Source organism: Solanum dulcamara, chromosome 3, assembly GCF_947179165.1.
Source record: "Solanum dulcamara chromosome 3, daSolDulc1.2, whole genome shotgun sequence".
NCBI lineage: Eukaryota > Viridiplantae > Streptophyta > Magnoliopsida > Solanales > Solanaceae > Solanum > Solanum dulcamara.
The window spans coordinates 82,282,486-82,301,423 of NC_077239.1; the positions used below are offsets into that span (position 1 = coordinate 82,282,486).

At 34.9% G+C, this 18,938-nt stretch overlaps 4 protein-coding genes across 6 annotated transcripts; all 4 read left to right on the forward strand.

Moving 5' to 3' along the window:
• Positions 1-1,025: 1,025 nt before the first annotated feature.
• Positions 1,026-3,972, forward strand: LOC129883752 (ABC transporter G family member STR2-like). Its single transcript, XM_055958350.1, has 4 exons — positions 1,026-1,484; positions 1,825-2,564; positions 2,759-3,225; positions 3,449-3,972. The coding sequence occupies exons 1-4, from the start codon at positions 1,026-1,028 to the stop codon at positions 3,970-3,972; spliced, it is 2,190 nt and encodes a 729-aa protein (XP_055814325.1).
• Positions 3,973-5,309: 1,337 nt separating this feature from the next.
• On the forward strand, positions 5,310-12,162 carry LOC129883397 (leucine-rich repeat receptor protein kinase MSP1-like). Of its 3 annotated transcripts, XR_008765914.1 has the most exons (4): positions 5,310-5,598; positions 7,656-7,761; positions 8,033-12,083; positions 12,117-12,162. XR_008765914.1 is itself a non-coding variant. In XM_055958064.1 (3 exons), the coding sequence occupies exon 3, from the start codon at positions 8,065-8,067 to the stop codon at positions 11,875-11,877; it is 3,813 nt and encodes a 1,270-aa protein (XP_055814039.1). In that variant the 5' UTR covers positions 5,310-5,598; positions 7,656-7,761; positions 8,033-8,064; the 3' UTR covers positions 11,878-12,162. The 3 variants fall into 3 exon arrangements, 1 of the variants encoding a protein (XP_055814039.1); XR_008765915.1 differs by lacking the exon at positions 7,656-7,761; XM_055958064.1 differs by having other exon boundaries at positions 8,033-12,162.
• Positions 12,163-13,117: 955 nt separating this feature from the next.
• On the forward strand, positions 13,118-14,163 carry LOC129881954 (CRIB domain-containing protein RIC4-like). Its single transcript, XM_055956067.1, has 3 exons — positions 13,118-13,395; positions 13,540-13,662; positions 13,768-14,163. Exons 1-3 carry the CDS (start codon positions 13,272-13,274, stop codon positions 13,986-13,988), a joined length of 468 nt encoding a protein of 155 aa, XP_055812042.1. The 5' UTR covers positions 13,118-13,271; the 3' UTR covers positions 13,989-14,163.
• Positions 14,164-15,093: 930 nt separating this feature from the next.
• On the forward strand, positions 15,094-18,432 carry LOC129883398 (V-type proton ATPase subunit e1-like). Its single transcript, XM_055958065.1, has 4 exons — positions 15,094-15,213; positions 15,296-15,423; positions 16,932-16,979; positions 18,094-18,432. The coding sequence occupies exons 2-4, from the start codon at positions 15,326-15,328 to the stop codon at positions 18,158-18,160; spliced, it is 213 nt and encodes a 70-aa protein (XP_055814040.1). The 5' UTR covers positions 15,094-15,213; positions 15,296-15,325; the 3' UTR covers positions 18,161-18,432.
• Positions 18,433-18,938: the final 506 nt, after the last annotated feature.

The following is an 18,938-nucleotide window of genomic DNA, read 5'->3' on the forward strand; positions in this document are numbered from 1 at the left end:
TGCCAAAACAAAAACCAGGATAAAGAAAAAAAGAAAATGAAGATAAGATATTTCAATCCGAAAATTATAACTCTCTCCGTTTTAATCTGTTTGTCTGATTTTGATTTGACACAAAGTTTTAAAAAAATAAAAAAAACTTATGAATTTTGTAGTCTTAAACTAAAGATACGCAGAATGTACCAAAATGCTCATTAATTTTGTGGTCTTAAACAGTCGCGTGGAAAATTAAAATTAAAGAGTTAATTAAAAAAGGAAAGAGACATTATTTTTTTGAAACGGATAAAGAGAAAGTGAGAAAACGATTTGGACCAAATGAAATGGAAAAAACTATCGACCATCAATTTCTATGACAAAATTTGATAAATTTTATCTACAAATATGAAATAAGAAGAAAATGTATAAACAATAAACTATTAATTTGGAAACAAATACATGCTATATAGTATATACTATGCCGGAGAGCTTTAATGTAATTAGTAAAGTCGTTGCCATGTGACATCCAGTCATAAGTTCGAGCCATGGAAACAACCTTTGGCAGATCAATTAATGCAGGGTAAGTCTGCATATAATTAACTAGTGAAATCGTTGTTAAAAGATATTCAATTAACTAGTGAGAAAACCAAAGTAGACCAGTTTGGAAGGGGAAAAAACTTCACAACCAACAAAACATATAAAAGTTAAAATGGTAATAATATTAAGGATGATATTAGCAAAGGATCTCAAAGATAAGACAAGAAGAAGTTGAAAATAAAGGATGAAGCAAACAAGAAAATATTTTCTCCCTATTGATCAAAACAAATTCAAAACGGATTACTCAATGCTAATTAATATAATTATCTTAACTTTGGAATTCCCCCCTTTCACTAGGCCATCAATTTTGGCAAGTCATTTTCTTAGCCTTAAACTTATAATTCCCCTGCAGATCATCCAATTTTCTTGGGAGACATACAATAAGTCCCCAATAAGTCGATAAATCACACAGGTGAGCTTAAGTTTTGTGCACTGACAACGTAAATTACTTGACTATGGGGCATGTTGTGGACATAGGGAAGCCGGTAAATTACACAGGGGGGCTCGAGTTCTCGAGCCTAACATACACAGTGACAAAAAGGATCAAAGATGAAAATGGAAAATGGTTAAGTCAAGAAGTGGACTTGTTGCACCAGATAACAGGCTATGCACCTAAAGGTTGCATTACGGCAGTTATGGGCCCAAGTGGTGCTGGAAAGTCTACACTTTTAGATGGATTGGCTGGAAGAATTGCAAGTGGAAGCCTTAGGGGTAAAGTGTCTATGGGTGGGCTGGATATGAGCCCAAGTTTGATCAAAGGAAGTTCAGCTTATATAATGCAAGATGATAGACTTTTTCCAATGCTTACTGTCTATGAGACATTCATGTTTGCTGCTGATTTTAGATTAGGATCACTCTCTAGGACCGAAAAACAGGAGCGTGTTGAGAGGCTGATTGAGCAACTTGGATTGTCTGTAAGTCGACTACAACTCATTCCCTGACGTTATACAGTCAAACCTTTTTATATGTCATTTGTCTGCTGCTATAGCAAAATGTTGTTATGCAGAACATATAATATAACATAATATGAAAAATTGATTTCAAAGAAAGCTTGATTGTTGTAGTGAAATGTTGTTATAGAGAATGATTGTTATAGAAATGTTTGAAAGTGTATTCGTCGTGTTTCTTGAGAGCCAAATAGTAAACTCTTAAACTATGTTATTAGATATATTTAATTTGAACATCATTCTTGAGGACTATGGAATTTCTTACGTCTAAACCGTTGTATAGTTATGAATGTTTATTTGAATGCAGTCGACTAGGAACACTTACATAGGTGATGAAGGGACTCGAGGAGTATCTGGAGGTGAACGTCGTAGGGTGTCAATTGGAGTAGACATTATACATGGACCTTCATTGCTGTTCTTGGATGAGCCTACTTCAGGTCTTGATTCAACTAGTGCTCATAGTGTCATTGAGAAGGTGCACGATATAGCCCGAGATGGAAGCACTGTGATTCTAACAATTCATCAGCCTTCACACCGTATTCAATTGCTTCTTGATCATCTAATCATCTTGGCTCGCGGACAACTCATGTACCAAGGAGCACCAAATGATGTGTCTCATCATCTTGTTAGGATGGGACGAAAAGTGCCAAAGAATGAAAGCTCAATAGAACACCTGATTGATGTAATTCAGGAATATGATCAATCTGAGCTTGGAGTAGAAGCAGTAGCTGCATTTGCACTTACTGGTATGAAACCTCCACCAATAGGTGCAGCAGCACACGAGATGTCAGCTTCCACTGTGCTTCCATCACCTGCCCGTCCATCACACCGTGCTAAACATCAGGTCGTGGAGGCACAGGGTCGTGACAAGTCAAGCAAACGTCTTCGTTTGCAAACCCATGCACAAGATGACAGAGGATTTGATCACAGTGTTAGGAGTCCCTGGAATACATCTAAGTCCTGGAGTGCCAGCCGCAGTGGTGTCCTACAATCTGTAGGCTTTTCACCAGCTAGGCGCAATGATCATAGAAGTCCAACTGTTATGGGGTAAAAACGTTCACTTCACTTCTACTAGAAATTAGAATTCAACTTTTATACACAGGACAATCTAAAAGATAACTGGGAAAATAAGACAGATAGCTTACTACAACATGTTGAAATTTTATGATATTGTAAAACAATTTATACTGTCAGTATATATAAGTTAAATTTGACTAACAATATTTGGGATGTTTGTGCAGTTCTTCTCCAGGATGCTATGCCTACTCTACAGAAATCGTTCAAAGTACTCCAACTCCGCATAGTAGTGACTACACTGTTAATGAAAATGACTATTTGACACCCAATGATTTTGCTCATGACATCAATCATTCTTTCCATGATCTCGGGCCAAAGTTTGCGAATTCTTTCTTCTCAGAGACATGGATATTGATGAGACGAAACTTTATAAACATCATGCGTACCCCTGAACTTTTCCTCTCTAGGCTTGTAGTACTAACAGCCATGGGAATTATGATGGCCACTATGTTTCTGCATCCCAAAGACAACCTTCAAGGGATCACAAATCGCCTCAGTTTCTTCATCTTCACTTGCACCCTCTTGTTCTTTTCATCCAATGATGCTGTTCCTGCTTTCATTCAAGAACGATTTGTCTTCATCCGCGAGACCTCTCACAATAAGTATAGGGCCTCTTCTTACACAATTGCAGGTCTGATTACTTTTTTTGAACTTATTAGTCCATGTTAGCAAGTCTTTTTGAATAAATCTACTAGTAAACGTCGTCCTAATAAGTCTTGTGTACATAATGTTGAAAGTCTAATTACTTTCTTTGAACTTATTACTCCATGTTAGTACTTAAAAAGTACATATCTTTTGGAATAAATCTACTACTAAACGTCGTTCTAATAAGTCTTGTGTACATAATGTTGCAGGTCTAGTTACTTACCTTCCATTCCTAGCTCTTCAGGCTGCAGTTTATGCAGTGATTGTTTGGTTTGCACTATCGCTTCGAGGGCCATTCATATATTTTTTGGTAATTCTGTTCATGTCACTACTCTCCACGAATTCATTCGTTATATTCGTGAGCTCAGTGGTACCAAACTACATACTAGGATATGCAGCTGTCATTGCTTTCACCGCGCTATTTTTCTTGTTCTGTGGCTATTTCTTGAACAGCAATGACATGCCAAGTTACTGGAAATGGATGAATTATGTTTCAACAATGACTTATCCATATGAAGGACTTTTGATGAATCAGTATCAAACAAATGAATCATTTGGAAAAGACCCTCTTGGAAGAGATGTTACTGGTTTTGGAATCTTGAAATCACTTAATATTTCACAAGATTCAGGCAAGAAGTGGGAAAAAGTATATATAATGTTGGGATGGGCTGTTTTTTACAGGGTTCTGTTTTATATTGCTCTTAGATTCTTTTCAAATAACCAGAGGAAATGAAATCTGTAGGGAAAAATCCTTGATACGGTGCGCTTTTCCCCGAATGGCCATACTTGGTGGGCGAAAATCCGAAAAAGTCGGGCTCTAATGTGGATACCAAACACCAAGTGGAAAAAAATATTTTGTTTACATACAATTTATGATTAATATCAATGTATCATCTCTCGTCAAAATATTTTTACAAAGATTCTTTTTGTTTGATATGTTGTCTATATAGTCACAATATAAAAAATATATTAGTAATTAATTAAGCAAATTATAAGAAAATAAAGAAAGAAACTAAATTAAACTTGGAAAGGGTCGGGCGGATCAAGCTATGATCCATCATTTAGCCCATTTCATCTTAAGTAAACTAATCTATCTATTTATTAATTCGATCAATTTTGATCCTTTTAAATTCAGGCAACCCCACTATATAATACTCCTACATATACACTAATGTCCTTCAATATATGGGAACGATTAATCAACTTGAGAGGAACATAACCAATTGATTTTCTATAGAACTTTTTCCTCCAATAAAATAAAACTTAATCACAACTTTTTTATAATCATGTTATTTTGTAAATCTGATTGCATTATACTCCACTAATCTTTTTGTTTAATGATCTGAATCCGTTACAGTTTTAATGATGTCATAGTCTATGTCAGATTATCATAATTGAACTCTTATTTGATCATCGAATGATAAGTAATAATTACAAAATATTGAAATTAAGGAGTTATTAACCCTAAAAATAAAAACACTTCTTACTTTCCATAATATTTGGCATGGACAAACCATCTTTATTCAATGACACTCATTAATTATTTGACCCAAACAACTATTCACTTCTTTATTTTATTTTAGAGTAAGGAGTAGTTGGGTAGACATACATACGTAGTTTGGCTGTTATTAGTATCTTGTTTGATACATTTATTTAGTATATATATATATATATATATTTTATCGTATATTGAGGTGTGTATTATTAATATCATAAATTTCTATATATTAATAATAGATTTCAACATATGCATTAGACTGAAATCCATATTCATTGAATAAGTTTCTTCGATTTGGATTGGAGTAATAGTACGAGACATTTTTCATTTTTCAAAGTAAAATATTTTATTTTTACAGCATTATATAAAAATTTAATTTCAAATATAGTTAATACAAATATTACTAATACACTTTATTCATTATTAATTTTGTACATTATACCAACTAAACACATGATAATAATGAGTCAAATGCATAGCGCAAACAGAAAGTATTGTGTGAAAAAGAAGAGCCAAAAGGGTGATGTCAGGTAATGGAGCAAAGAACGTAACCGTCCTTCTCAGAGTCCCTATTTTGGATGCATATATGCTCAGACTCACGCCTTTTGCACCAGCCCCGGCTGGCATCTTCACACACACCATTCATGAGTAGTAGTAGTAGTAGTACTAGTACTAAAAAAAGGAATCAAATTTTCTGATACTACAGATTTCATTTTCACTTTCAGAGTTTCTGTTTTCTGCTTTTTTCTTCAGTCTTGGTGTTTTCAGAAACAGCTCCTAGCTCCCCCTATAAATTGTACGGAAACTCTGAAAACCCCATCATCAAAAACACCAGCTTCCTCCTCTACTTCTTCTGAAAAGGTAGTCTTTTTTTGTTTTTTGATTTTCAACAACTCAATGTTTTAGTTCGTTTTTGTGGTTATAAAATTTTGGGTTTGTGTTTTTCTGCTGATTCTTTCATTACCTACATGCCCACATTGTATCTGATCAGTTTCAAAATGTTGGTTCTTTTTTTGTGTGCTTTTCTTGAGTATAAATGATGAGTATGTGAGTTTTCAAGAACACCCACAAAGTGTATGGAACAGAATGTCACACCATTGATGAGTAGTAGAATATCACAAAAGAATCAAATTTTCTGAACCCCTATTTTCAGATTACAGATTTCATGTTGTCAGTTTCATAGTTTTTGTGCTTTTTTTTGAGTATTCGGTTTTCAAAAAGAGACCCCATTAGGTGTACGGAACATCTGCTGCTTCTGAAAAGGTAGCTCTTTTTGAAGTTCTTTTTTTGTTTCCAAGAACTCCATGTTTTGTTTTTCTTCCCAATGATTTAGCTCAGTTTTGTGCTTATAATTCTTTTGGACTGATTTTCTCCTGATGCCTATTTGTGTAACTGGATTCTGTTGTATCTGATCAGTTTCAGTGTTTTGTTATGCTTTTCATGAGTGAATGATGAGTTTGTGAGTTTTCAAAAACTCCCATTGAAACCCTTTCTAATATAACTCTAAAATCCCCATTAACAGCATCTTCTTCTTCTGAAAGGTAGCTTTTTGAGGGTTTTTTATTTCTAAGTACTCCATTTTTACTACCTTCCCTATATTTTTAGCTCATTTTTGTTGATGGGGTTGTATCCTTTTTTCTTTCCTTTTTGATTTTATGCTGCTGCTTTTCTTAAACTTTCTGATTTGCATTGCCATCTTTTATTGGTTCTTAGTTCATTTTTTGTTAAGTGAGTCTCTTTCTGTTGTACTTTCTTTTTTCTCCTTTTCCATTTATGTGGTTTCTTTCCTTTTTTTTAGCTTGTAGCTAGGTTGAGAGTAATTCTTTTTAAGGTTATATATGTTGTTTTAGCTCAGTGTTTGTGTGTGAAGAAAGTGATGTTCTTGGCAGATTTCTATTAAGTACTTTACTTGAATTTGGAAAAAAAAAAGGCATAAAGAAGTGTTATGGGAGTCTCATTTTTAATCATTTTAGTCACACATAACGTGTAGATTTATAAATGTTTTCCTTTTTTTCTCTCTTTTTGTATGGAACACATTTGCTTGTTCTCCAGTTTCTTTGCTATTTTTAGCTAAATTTATACGTGTGAGAAATGTTAAAAGATTTATGCTTTTTTTAATTGGGAATATAACGTGCATATCAAATGTTCTTCAGATCTTTCTTGAGCCCAATGCCTAGTTGTCTAATACTATAAAGTTATCAGCTTTAATTTTCTGGAGGGTCTTTTTTTGCTCCACAGTTTTGCCAAGCAGATATTCCTATTTTCACTGTTGTCTTTTTGTGACTTGCTGATTTTAATTTAAGAGAAATAACTGATAGCCTTATTTTGGCATTTTTGTGGCGTTTGACCATGAAAATTGTGAGTATTTGAAAAATGTAGTTTTTTTTTCAAAGTGAGAAATAATATTTGAAAATTGAAGTTGTGTTTGGTTGTAAATAAAAATAGGATTTTTTTTTAATTGTGAGTAATTTGGAGTGAAAAAAAATACCATTTTAGCTTATCTTCGGAAAAAAGTTTTTAAAGAAATTATGGCCAAACGCCCACTTAGCTTTAGTTATGCTGAAAAATGACAATTTTTTACAGTATAGGTAGTTGTTTGTACTTTGTACAAATTATTAATTATAACCTTATTACCAGCTTTAGATGAAGGTTTAAGAGGGAAATATATTACAGAAGATCAAACATTACCATGTTTGTGATGGATAAATATTATGGTTAACACAATATAATGATGTTTTTAAGCCTGTTTTTTTGAACTTCCCAGGCACTGTGAGTACACTTACTGATCTTGAATATTTACTTCACGTCAATCAATTCTTGACACCATTTCATAATCTAAGAGAATATCTAATAATTTGTTCTATTATGACAAAAACAGATTTGAAATTTATTCAGTTTTTTTTTTTGCTTTATTATAGGAGAGTTCTGTTCGGGTGTCTTTGAGTTTAGCAGGTTTCTTGGGTGATTGAGTTGGTACATTTAACTTGAAGGTGCCCACTGCATTTCATGTTTCAACTGCCAAAGGTATATAAGTTTAATTTTATGCTTGCCATTTGTACCAATGACTTTTGTCTTCTGATCATTAATCCATGTTAAAAATAGATTGAAGAATGTATTTTTCTTCTTTGCTGATTGTTGTTGATCGAAGAAGCTATTTTCTCCCTATCCATGTCTTTACTAAACAAACGAATTAAGGTGTATGTTTGTGTGTAGCTTTTTTGTTCATCTTGGTATGATGCATATTTGATTTCACTTTATAGCTTTGTTTCATCTTATTCATGGAATAACCTTGCAGGTCATTGTTTGAAACTAAAGTGAACCAGCATAATGACAAACAAAGCTTCAACATGGAAGGCTTGTGTACTAATGATCATTCTTCTCTGCTTTACACCACAACCAGTAGTTACAACTGGCTATTTGGTCAATGACATGGAGTTACTAAAGGCTTTACGAAATTCTCTTGTCCAGAAAAGGGATGTTATTCCCAGTTGGTTTGATACAAAGAGTACTCCATGCAATTGGACCGGCATAAAGTGTGAAGGTGAACGTGTTATCCAGATTGACTTTCCATGCACAGCATCACCGCTAAATGTACCATTTCCTGCAAACATTGGAAAATTTAAATCCCTCAAGCACCTGAACCTCAGCCACTGTGCCCTCACTGGTACTATACCTACAGATATTTGGAGTCTGGAGAATATGGAGATACTAGACTTGACTGACAACAGGTTAACTGGCGAGCTGCCTCCAACTATATCTAACCTGAGAAACCTGAGACATCTTGTACTCGACGATAATGGTTTCTCAGGCAGTTTACCATCAACAATTTGTGAGCTAAAGGAGCTCAGGGAACTATCAGTTCATGCGAACTCTTTTGCTGGCAATCTTCCTGGTGAGATTGGAAACATGGAGAAGTTGCAGTCTCTTGATTTCAGCTCAAATTTCTTCTCTGGTAGTCTACCTTCCAGCCTAGGTAATTTGGCGGAGCTTCTATATGTCGATGCCAGTCAAAACAACTTGACTGGATTGATATTTCCAGAAATTGGAAAACTAGGGATGCTTAGAATTCTTGCTCTCTCATCCAACATGTTGATAGGACCTATACCTGCAACAATTGGCCATCTGAAGCAGCTGAAGGCACTTGATCTCCAAAACTGCAAATTCACTGGAAGTATTCCTGAAGAGATCTCTGAATTGAGTAATTTGAGTTACTTGAATTTAGCACAGAATGAATTTGATGGAGAGCTTCCCTCAAGCATCGGAGAGCTAAAAAATCTGGTTTACCTTATTGCTTCAAATGCCGGGTTGTCTGGAACAATCCCTTCAGAGCTAGGGAACTGCAAAAGGCTCAGAACAATAAATTTGTCCTTTAACTCATTTTCAGGCGCATTACCTGACGAACTTTCTGGGTTGGATTCACTTCAATCACTTGTGCTTGATTCAAACTACTTATCAGGCCCCCTGCCTATGTGGATTTCCAACTGGACGCAAGTAGAGTCAATAATGGTGTCAAAGAATTTCCTTAGTGGACCTCTCCCACCACTGCATCTCCCTTTGCTATCTGTTCTTGATGTCAGTGCCAACAGTCTATCTGGTGATTTGTCTTCAGGGATATGTGGTGCCAAATCATTGAGCATTCTGCTGTTGTCGGATAACAACTTCACTGGTGACATCCAAAGTACTTTCAGGAATTGTTCAAGTCTCACAGACTTGGTGTTGTCTGGAAACAACCTCTCAGGTAAACTGCCTTCTTATCTAGGGAGGCTTCAGCTCATTACTCTTGAGCTATCGAAAAACCAATTCTCCGGGAAGGTACCAGATCAACTATGGGAGTCAAAAACATTAATGGGGATCTCACTCGGCAATAATATGCTTGAAGGTCCAATTCCAGCGACAATTGCAAAACTTTCAACCCTTCAGAGATTGCAACTTGATAATAATCAGTTTGAAGGAAGCATACCGCGTACCATTGGTAACTTGAAGAACCTGACCAATCTCTCTCTTCATGGTAACAAGTTAACTGGAGGTATTCCATTGGAGCTTTTTGAATGTACAAAGTTGGTATCTCTTGATCTTGGTGCAAACAGTCTTTCAGGTGAAATTCTGAAATCAATATCTAAGCTGAAATTGCTAGACAATTTGGTTCTGTCTAATAATCAGTTTTCTGGTTCTATACCTGAGGAAATTTGTTCTGGGTTCCAGAATATGCCTTTACCAGACTCTGAGTTCACCCAGCATTATGGGATGCTTGATTTGTCCAACAATGAACTAGCGGGGTCCATCCCACACTCAATTAAGGATTGCATAGTTGTGACAGAACTACTTTTACAGGGAAATAAGCTCACGGGAAGCATTCCTCCTGAAATTTCTCAGCTCGGTAATTTAACAACGCTTGATGTATCTTTCAATTCCTTGACAGGTCCAGTGTTTCCTCAGTTGTTCTCAATGACAAGCCTGCAAGGTCTCATACTTTCTCATAACCAGATAACTGGATCTATTCCTGATAATCTCGACTCTATAATGCCAAGTTTAGTCAGGCTAGACCTTTCAAATAACTGGTTGAGTGGCTCATTGCCACCTTCTGCATTTAGCGTCAAAAGTTTGACTTACCTGGACATCAGCATGAATTCTTTCTCAGGAACGCTGTCTTTTAATGTTGGAACCTCCAGCTCTTTGGTGGTCCTAAATGCTAGCAACAACCAACTCTCTGGTGCTCTTGATGATTCTCTCTCTAATCTGACATCCTTGTCCACACTAGATCTGCATAACAACTCAATTACAGACAACTTGCCATCATCACTTTCAGCTCTTGCTTCCCTGACATATCTTGACTTATCCAGCAACAGTTTTCAAAAGTCCTTTCCTTGTAGTATTTGTGACATAGAAGGCCTTATATTTTCCAATTTCTCTGGCAACAAATTCATTGGCCTAGCCCCTGATGTGTGCACTAAGGCTAGGAAATGCATACCAAGTGAACCTGTTTTACCTCCCAGGGAAAACTATGCATCTGCACCAGTTCTAAGCCATACATCTGTCTTGGGCATTGCCTTTGGTGCATCAATCCTTTCTCTTGTGGTGCTAATTGCAGTTCTCAGATGGAGAATGCTGAGACAAGAAGCTGTACTTGTTGGCAAAGGTAAAGGTAAACAAGGAAAGAAAACTGACCCCGCATCTACTGATGAGCTTTTGATTAAGAAGCCAAAGGAGCATCTGAGCATCAACATTGCAACCTTTGAACAGTCTTTGTTACGGATCAACCCCACAGCTATTCTCTCAGCCACAGAGAACTTCAGCAAGAGTTACATCATTGGTGATGGTGGCTTTGGTACTGTCTACAAAGCCAAACTGCCTGAAGGCCAGACCATTGCTGTCAAGAGGCTGAATGGAGGCCACATTCATGGTGATCGCGAGTTCTTTGCTGAAATGGAAACAATTGGGAAAGTAAAGCATGAAAATCTGGTGCCATTGCTTGGTTATTGTGTCTTTGCAGATGAGAGGTTCTTGATATATGAATACATGGAGAATGGAAGCCTTGATTTCTGGTTGAGAAACCAAGCAGATGCAGTAGAAGCACTGGACTGGCCAACTCGTTTCAAGATTTGTCTTGGGTCAGCTGTCGGACTTTCCTTTCTACACCATGGTTTTGTTCCACACATCATCCACAGAGACATCAAGTCAAGCAATATACTCCTAGACAGGAACTTCGAACCACGAGTCTCTGACTTTGGCCTGGCTCGAATAATTAGTGCTTGTGAAAGCCATGTTAGCACAATCCTTGCTGGTACATTCGGGTACATACCACCTGAGTATGGACAAACCATGATGGCCACAACCAAGGGTGACATCTACAGCTTTGGAGTGGTGATGTTGGAACTGGTAACAGGCAGGGCACCAACAGGACAGGCTGATGTTGAAGGAGGCAATCTTGTTGGCTGGGTGAGATGGATGCTTGCAAATGGCAGGGAGATTGAAACGTTGGATCCATTTGTTTCTGGTTCAGGATTATTGAAGGATCAAATGCTGCGCGTTCTTGGCATTGCAAGGTTATGCACCAGCGATGAGCCATGGAAGCGACCATCAATGCTCGAAGTGGTGAAACTGTTGAAGGAGGCAAAAAGCAATGGTGCTTGTGGAGAGTGATTGAATAACAAACACATAAACATGACTAGCTTATTACAAGCCACAACAGAAGGTAATGAAAGAAAGGCGTAAAAGGATTATAGTTCTCTTATGTTATGCAGCTATCTGTATTATGAGTTTATACAAGTCAGGTGTAAGTTATGTTGGAAGGAAACTAGTTCTCTTATGTTATGCAGCTATCTGTATTATGAGTTTATACAAGTCAGGTTTAAGTTATGTTGGAAAGAAATTAAAGTCAGGTTTAAGTTATGTTGGAAAGAAATTAAACTATGTTGTTCCCTTTAATTCATGTCACCTGTAAATCATAATCTTTCACTAAGGACTATAGTTTTAATTTCTTCACAGATGATAAAGCAGGGAAAACATACTCCCTTGATTGCTACCCCGAAATCGATAACTCAACCATACGAGGAATAACATAGTCCCATATTTTATGGTTAATTCTTATCCCATAAACCAAACGATGGATTCAATTAATTAATCAATGGCATAATAGTATAAAAATGGACATCGTTCTTCATGCCAGACACAATGGACTGTGTTCACGAGATTAGAGTTGGTTTAATTTGTTGGGTCTGCTTAATTATTTGGACAAGTAATAGGACAAAATCAGGCACCTAGTACTCTAACCCAATGAGCCCATCCTCGTGATTTTCTTACGGATAAATATCGTAGGATGATGCGTTCAGTCAAATACTCTTTATATAAAATGAACAAGACAAAAAATTGTACAATCATTTGTGTGCATGAACTTGCATCAGTAAATCACAATTCATCTAGTCAATGGTGGGACCAAATTATTACTAAACGAATTCAAAATATAAGACAATAAATATTTTATAAATTATAATTATTCAATGAAGTAGTGTTAATTAACTTTCTTTTGGACAAAAATAGGTCTGCCACACCACAATATCTATCCTTCACAAGCGTAATAGTTGCACTTGGACCACATGGGAAAGGTGGTTATGTTGAGTTGGTTTGTGGGCTCTGTTTGTTTTTCTTAGAAAAAATGGACAACTAATCTGACAAAATTAGGCACCACTACTTGCAACTGTTTAACAACCTAACCACTACTCTAACCTACATATTATTCTCTTCAATTTATTCTAATTATTTTTTAACTGCACATCAATGCATAAAACTTAAACTATATTTTTTATTGGTTTGTCTATCATATATTACACCAATCTTGTTCAATATTGGGAGTGTCGTCACATCTTTTTCTATACATCTAAAATCATTCTATCTTCTTTATTAAGCCAATTGCTCTCTCCTAATATAAACTCCATTTATCTCTTCAACTCTTTCCATTTCTCTCATGTGATCATTTCTATCTTCTTTTTATTATTAATTACTGGTTTTTTCTTCCAACATAAATAAATAAGGGAAGCATGAAGGAGAGATCCATGGAGAAGTTTGTAGTTTTTCCATTCTCTTTAGGGTGTGTTTCTGAATCAAGTGTTCCAGTTGCCAATACCAACACAAAGAATTCAGAACTAAATCAGGTCCCAACAAGTATGGTTCTTTCTTACGTTGTCTATATGTATTTTGAATTCTCTTTATTATATTTTGTTTTCGCCTTAATGAAAATTCCGATCCTTGTTTTTATTATTTAATTGTTGACATTATAGTTTATAATTTGGATGTGATTTTGTGAAGAAAGACAAGTAGGAGAAGATAGTCCATCAAAAGTGAAAATCAATGGTTTTTTGGTGAGACAACGAATTTCTCAAGGAGTGCACACATTGAAAAGGAATTTCAAAGGTTTCTATCAATTATTTGGTAAGTATTATAGTTTTTTGTACTCATGGTATAATAAGTTACTTGAATTAGATGATTTTTGAGTAATCTCTTGATAATTCAACTATATATTTTCTTGTCTTTCAGTGTACAAAGAAGAGATTGAAGAAATGGAGATGGAAATAGGGTATCCAACAGATGTGAAGCATGTAACACATATAGGATGGGATGGATCTACCAAAATTAATCCAATGATCAAAGGCTGGGATAATTCAAAGGAACCAGATTTACTTTCTTTTCCCTCAATTTCTATTCAACAATTTCAACTTGCTATGACTTCGCAAGCTGGTGGATCATCTAGGTTTTAGTAGTTGCAACTAATTTTCATTGACTTTTTATGTAACTTTTTTTTTTCTGTTTCGTTTGATATCGATCAACTAAATTCAAGTATGCGCGGAAAAAGTCTTAAGACAATTTTATAACTAGAGCTCGAATTTGAGATCCGCGATTAAGTATGAAAGAGTCCATTATTTTTTGTTGGTATCTGTATTGTCATTTTTGCTTTTATTTTTGTTGATGTTTTTTATGAGTGTATGGAGTAAACATTTGTATTGTGTCATGGTGGTATTAGTGTGTGGAAATTAAATGTATATAATATGTCAAAATTAGTAGGGAAGTTGTCTTTTTTTTTTCCTTCCTATTTCCCCTTCTCTATCTCTTTTTCTTTTTCTAATAATGCAATTTTTCAAAAGCTCGTCTCTCAATTTTTTTTATTGTTGAAGACTAAATTAAAGTTTGAGTAGAAATTTAATTATTTAAAATTTGAATTATGTACAAATAAGAATTGTAGATAAAAAAATAAGGAATTGAATTTTTTTAGTTGAAATATATTGATGTGGCAAGATTTCAATTTTTCAAGCTCAAATTCATTCCCTCATATTTGAAAGCCTAAAATTATCTAAAAATGAAACTCAAAACAAAGATCAATTGCATTTAAATTAAAGGTTCTGGCCGTTGAATAAAACATTGCTGCTAGCGCTTGAATAATAACCTCTTTTTTCAAAATTTAAAGTAAATTTAAACCATCTTGCATAGTTTGAGGAAAATTTAACATTTTTCTTTGTAATAAAAACCTTATGTATTAACATAAAGTAAATTTGAATCTTTTAACAAAGTTTAATACTTAAGTCATTTTTTCTATACAAGAAAAGAAGAAATATTGATATTCTCCGTTTTCTTTTTATCATAAATATTTTTATTGGCTAGTTAAATTAATTTTTTACTATGTATGAATATCAAATATATGTACTTTTACTTTGTACGTTTGGCTAGTTAAATATCATATACTATTTACTTTTATTATTAGGTTAGTTAAATTAATTTTTACTACGTACAAAATATCAAACCCTTTGAGCAAAAAATAAAATATCAAACACTTTTAAAAATATTTAATTTCTATAAATGTAAATACTACTATTACAATAATTTTTCAGATCACCGTTTCTGCTTCTCCTTCATCCAACAACAGTGAACAGTTCCATTCCTATTTTTACAAAACCCAATAATCTGAAATTCTGAATAAATTCAGATTTGGTAATAATATTTTATTTATTTATTTTTGTAGTTAAATCTTTTTAGTATATTAACCAATTTTCAAATCATAATGTTGTTGCAGAATTTATCAAAGTTTTGACATTGGAAGGAAATGGGGTTTCTGGTGACAACCTTAATTTTTGTTGTTGTCGGAGTTATTGCATCGTTCGGTGCCGGAATCTGCTGCAACAGAGGACCTTCCACTAATTTGTATGTTCAATTTATTTGGGGCTTTTGCTGTTGATTATTCTGGAACTGTCTGATTAAACTAGCTTTAACTGTCTGGTTAGTGTATTTGAAAATCATACTAATTCGCTAAAGTTAGTAACTTTTTGTTTCGATTGAACTAATTAATGGCTATTCACTTATCTAATGATCATATATAGAATTAGAGTCTGGCCCTTATTGTACTTCTTTTCCATGTTTCTTTCCCGGTTCCCATCTCAAGCTGAGGGTCTTTCGAAAACAACCTCGGTAGTGGTAAGGTCTACGTACACTCTACCCTACTCAAACTCCATTTGTGGGATTTCACTGTGTATGTTGTTGTTGGTTCCCATTCAGTGTCGGGACCAAGATCTCTTGTTAAGGGCGGAGGGATCCCAACCATATCACCACAACTCATGTTGGTCTTTTCCATGCTTCTTGATATTGCATAAGTTGTCTATTTGTTTTGTGCTTAGACTTTGTTATGTCTTGCTTAGATTAGTGAGTGAAGTCTATCAAAAATTATTTCTTTTACCTTTGGATAATGGTGGTGTTGAGCCAGCTTGATTATTCTGCCGAGTACTTGAATCCTTTCACCTATGTTGGTACTAGATAACTATACCAACCAAGCCTTCGGTAGATTTGGAAAATATCACCTGTTTCAGTCTATATCCATCGTTGTTCATGATTTGAGCACAAGATTGTTGAATGATTTATGCTGCAATTTCTTTGATCACCTCTGATTTGGAGTAGTCTGGGAATTTTTGAATAGGACTTGAGATAACAAACAACCGGGATGTATTTATGAGAGAAAATGCCAGAGTATCGACTTCATATACCCTTTTCTGAATATCGTGACATTGAATAAACCTTCAAAACTGAATTTTCATGAGATAGCAGGGTTTTCTACACTAATGTGCAGTCTTAAGATTTCCCACCTTGATATTTCTAAATTTGAGGTCCCTCCACTTTAAGTTATAAATTAGTTGAATTCAAAATGCTATGTGATTTGCTTCCTCAGATTTTGGTATACTTATAATTTGCTTGAACATCAGTAAGTGAAGTATCAGTTTAATTGTTTAAATGTTCCCACTATAATCACTCCTCAGCTCCTTCGTAGCGTTAAGATTGCAATTTAAACAAAAGAATAACACTAAAAGCAGTAAAGCTTAGTCTTGGTAGAGTTAAATATTTGAAATCATTTGAGAACAAATCGTAAAATCAAAGGGGTTTCAAATTCATCTATCCTCACTCTGCGTTATGAATATCTGTATAGTCCTTGTAGAGTTGAAGATTGAATTGACTTATGCTGGATTTCATGATTGGGCTAACTTAGATAACTAAGAGAACCAAACACGTTTTAGTAAACAGATCTGATGCAAATTATGAATTTTTTGCTTGGTTTTTCTTCTTCCATGAGTTGTCTTATACATTTACTGCCATCTTCCAAGTTTTCTGGGAACTGAAACTTTGAGCTCTGTTGCGACATTTCTAACTGAACTTTGGTGATGCAGGTTACACCTGACATTGATTATCACTGCTACAGTGTGCTGTTGGATGATGTGAGTCTCTCTCTTTCTCACATACACGTACACCCCCACCTACAAAAAAGAAAAAATGAATAAGAAAAACACACTTTTAGCATGCACAGGGTCAATAAAAGATCAAGACATGGTACATATGGCCATATTCCTTGAATGTTGACGTATCAGTTCACATGTTTGACCTGATACGAGAAACTATTTAAGTCGTAATCTGAATTATTTTCTACATTGCATTGTGTGGCTTAAATCTTTTGATGTTCAAAGGGATCACATGTGTTATGTAGACTACTCTGTCAGGCTCTCAGCTTAGTGCATATTTTGGTTTACTAGTAGTTTAATATATTGTCTGCACTCTCCAAATTGCCTGAGTGTGCATAAAATATGCAGAGGGTTGTTAGATTTATCTGTTTTTGGTTATCGGGATGCTGCTGCAATGAAGAACATATAGTCATTTACAGAGTTGTCTGGATACGTAGTTGAGCCATGTGCTCGGTAGTTCTAGGATAGATGACTGCTGACCATTGTCGCTGTAAAAGGATATACATGATGATTTTCTTTTCTAGGATTTACTTTGAATTTCTTCATTTTAGAGAGAGATGTTGTGGTGTTCACAACCTCAGTTTCTATAGGTTCATTATAGCTGTTTTTCTTCTATTCTGCAATATTAAAGAACCACCCTGTGAAAAAAAGATAAAGAAGGACATCGTGTAATTTTAGTCAGTTTTCTGCATAAGCCACCAAAATTCTCCTTCTGCCGGAAGGCTATGTTGCTAGTTCTGGCTGTCCTACAGCAGGAGAGAATACTACTTCATAGTTTCCCTTTGTTATGCTTTGCTAGCCTTGGAAATAATTTCATTTCCAATAGAAATTTTTAAAATTATTTGTATATTGCTTCTTCACCTTTTCGTCAAAATATTAGTTGAGTTGTTGCTACTCTGACTGGTTGGACCAATGTTGAACCATAAGTTCTTTTAGTTTGCCTATTTGTGTCGGCGTTTGGATATAACAAACAAGAGCTTTGAGTAAACAAACTCAACCAACATGAGTGACATATCAATGGAATTTTAACTAAATCTAATAATCAGTAGATTACTCAGATATTTTTATATTCTTTTTATGTTTTTATGGATAGGTGGGCGATTGTGTACCTTGCCCAGTTGAAACCACTCATCGTACCAATCTTGAGTGAAGGAGAATGAGATGCTCATGGAAGCCAGCAGTCATTCAGTACTCATGGAAGACTGACGAGGGGAAGAAGTATTTTGAGGCATGTAATAGATTCATAGTATTTTGAGGCTGAAGATACTGTTGTATCAAAATTTCTGTGTACTTATAGTAACAATTTCGTTCATTTTGTAGATTCATAATATGTTTTCCAGTTTGAAATCCTTTTGGGGAACTTTCTATGAGCTTTGGAGTAATTGGGCAAAAATAACAGATGGATGAAATCATTATCCATCTGCATTTGTTACTTTTTTCCCCTTTATCATCTGTATTCTCTTTTCTGTTTGGTGAAGGTAAATTATCTAGTTCTTTGAGTACTAATTTCTTCTATACAAAAGCCTTTTATACCTTGAAAATATTGGTACGATTTTTAAAAATTCTCTAGTGATGACTATGACGACCACATTGAAAGCCTTGTGAAATAGTAATTGTCTCGGTGGATAGATTTATCGTGTGTTTGTGATGACGGGAGGTAACAAGTAATCTGATCTGAATATGACAATTTTGAAAAGTAGTACTGTAATTGGCTTAGCTGTAGCCTTCCATCACCTACAAAATATTTTGAGGTTGTTATTACTAAATTCTATTGCTAAAAGTAATTAGACAAAAAAATTATATGACTAGTTGTAATAACAGTTGAGAAATGCAATTATACAAAATAAATATTTGTAAAACCTTAAGAGGGTATTGTTCCAAAATAGTCACATTCAGATTATAGAGCCCGTTTGGATGAGCTTAAAAAAAGTAACTTTT

Bases quoted from the DNA above. Each gene is read 5' to 3' on its own strand.
- LOC129881954 (XM_055956067.1), top strand. From the start codon at position 13,272: ATGAAGGAGAGATCCATGGAGAAGTTTGTAGTTTTTCCATTCTCTTTA. The intron at 13,396-13,539 runs GTATGGTTCTTT...GATTTTGTGAAG, and splicing joins ACTAAATCAGGTCCCAACAA to AAAGACAAGTAGGAGAAGAT. The intron at 13,663-13,767 runs GTAAGTATTATA...CTTGTCTTTCAG, and splicing joins AGGTTTCTATCAATTATTTG to TGTACAAAGAAGAGATTGAA.
- LOC129883397 (XM_055958064.1), top strand. From the start codon at position 8,065: ATGACAAACAAAGCTTCAACATGGAAGGCTTGTGTACTAATGATCATT.
- LOC129883398 (XM_055958065.1), top strand. From the start codon at position 15,326: ATGGGGTTTCTGGTGACAACCTTAATTTTTGTTGTTGTCGGAGTTATT. The intron at 15,424-16,931 runs GTATGTTCAATT...TTGGTGATGCAG, and splicing joins AGAGGACCTTCCACTAATTT to GTTACACCTGACATTGATTA. The intron at 16,980-18,093 runs GTGAGTCTCTCT...TTTTATGGATAG, and splicing joins ACAGTGTGCTGTTGGATGAT to GTGGGCGATTGTGTACCTTG.
- LOC129883752 (XM_055958350.1), top strand. From the start codon at position 1,026: ATGGGGCATGTTGTGGACATAGGGAAGCCGGTAAATTACACAGGGGGG. The intron at 1,485-1,824 runs GTAAGTCGACTA...ATTTGAATGCAG, and splicing joins TTGAGCAACTTGGATTGTCT to TCGACTAGGAACACTTACAT. The intron at 2,565-2,758 runs GTAAAAACGTTC...ATGTTTGTGCAG, and splicing joins AGAAGTCCAACTGTTATGGG to TTCTTCTCCAGGATGCTATG.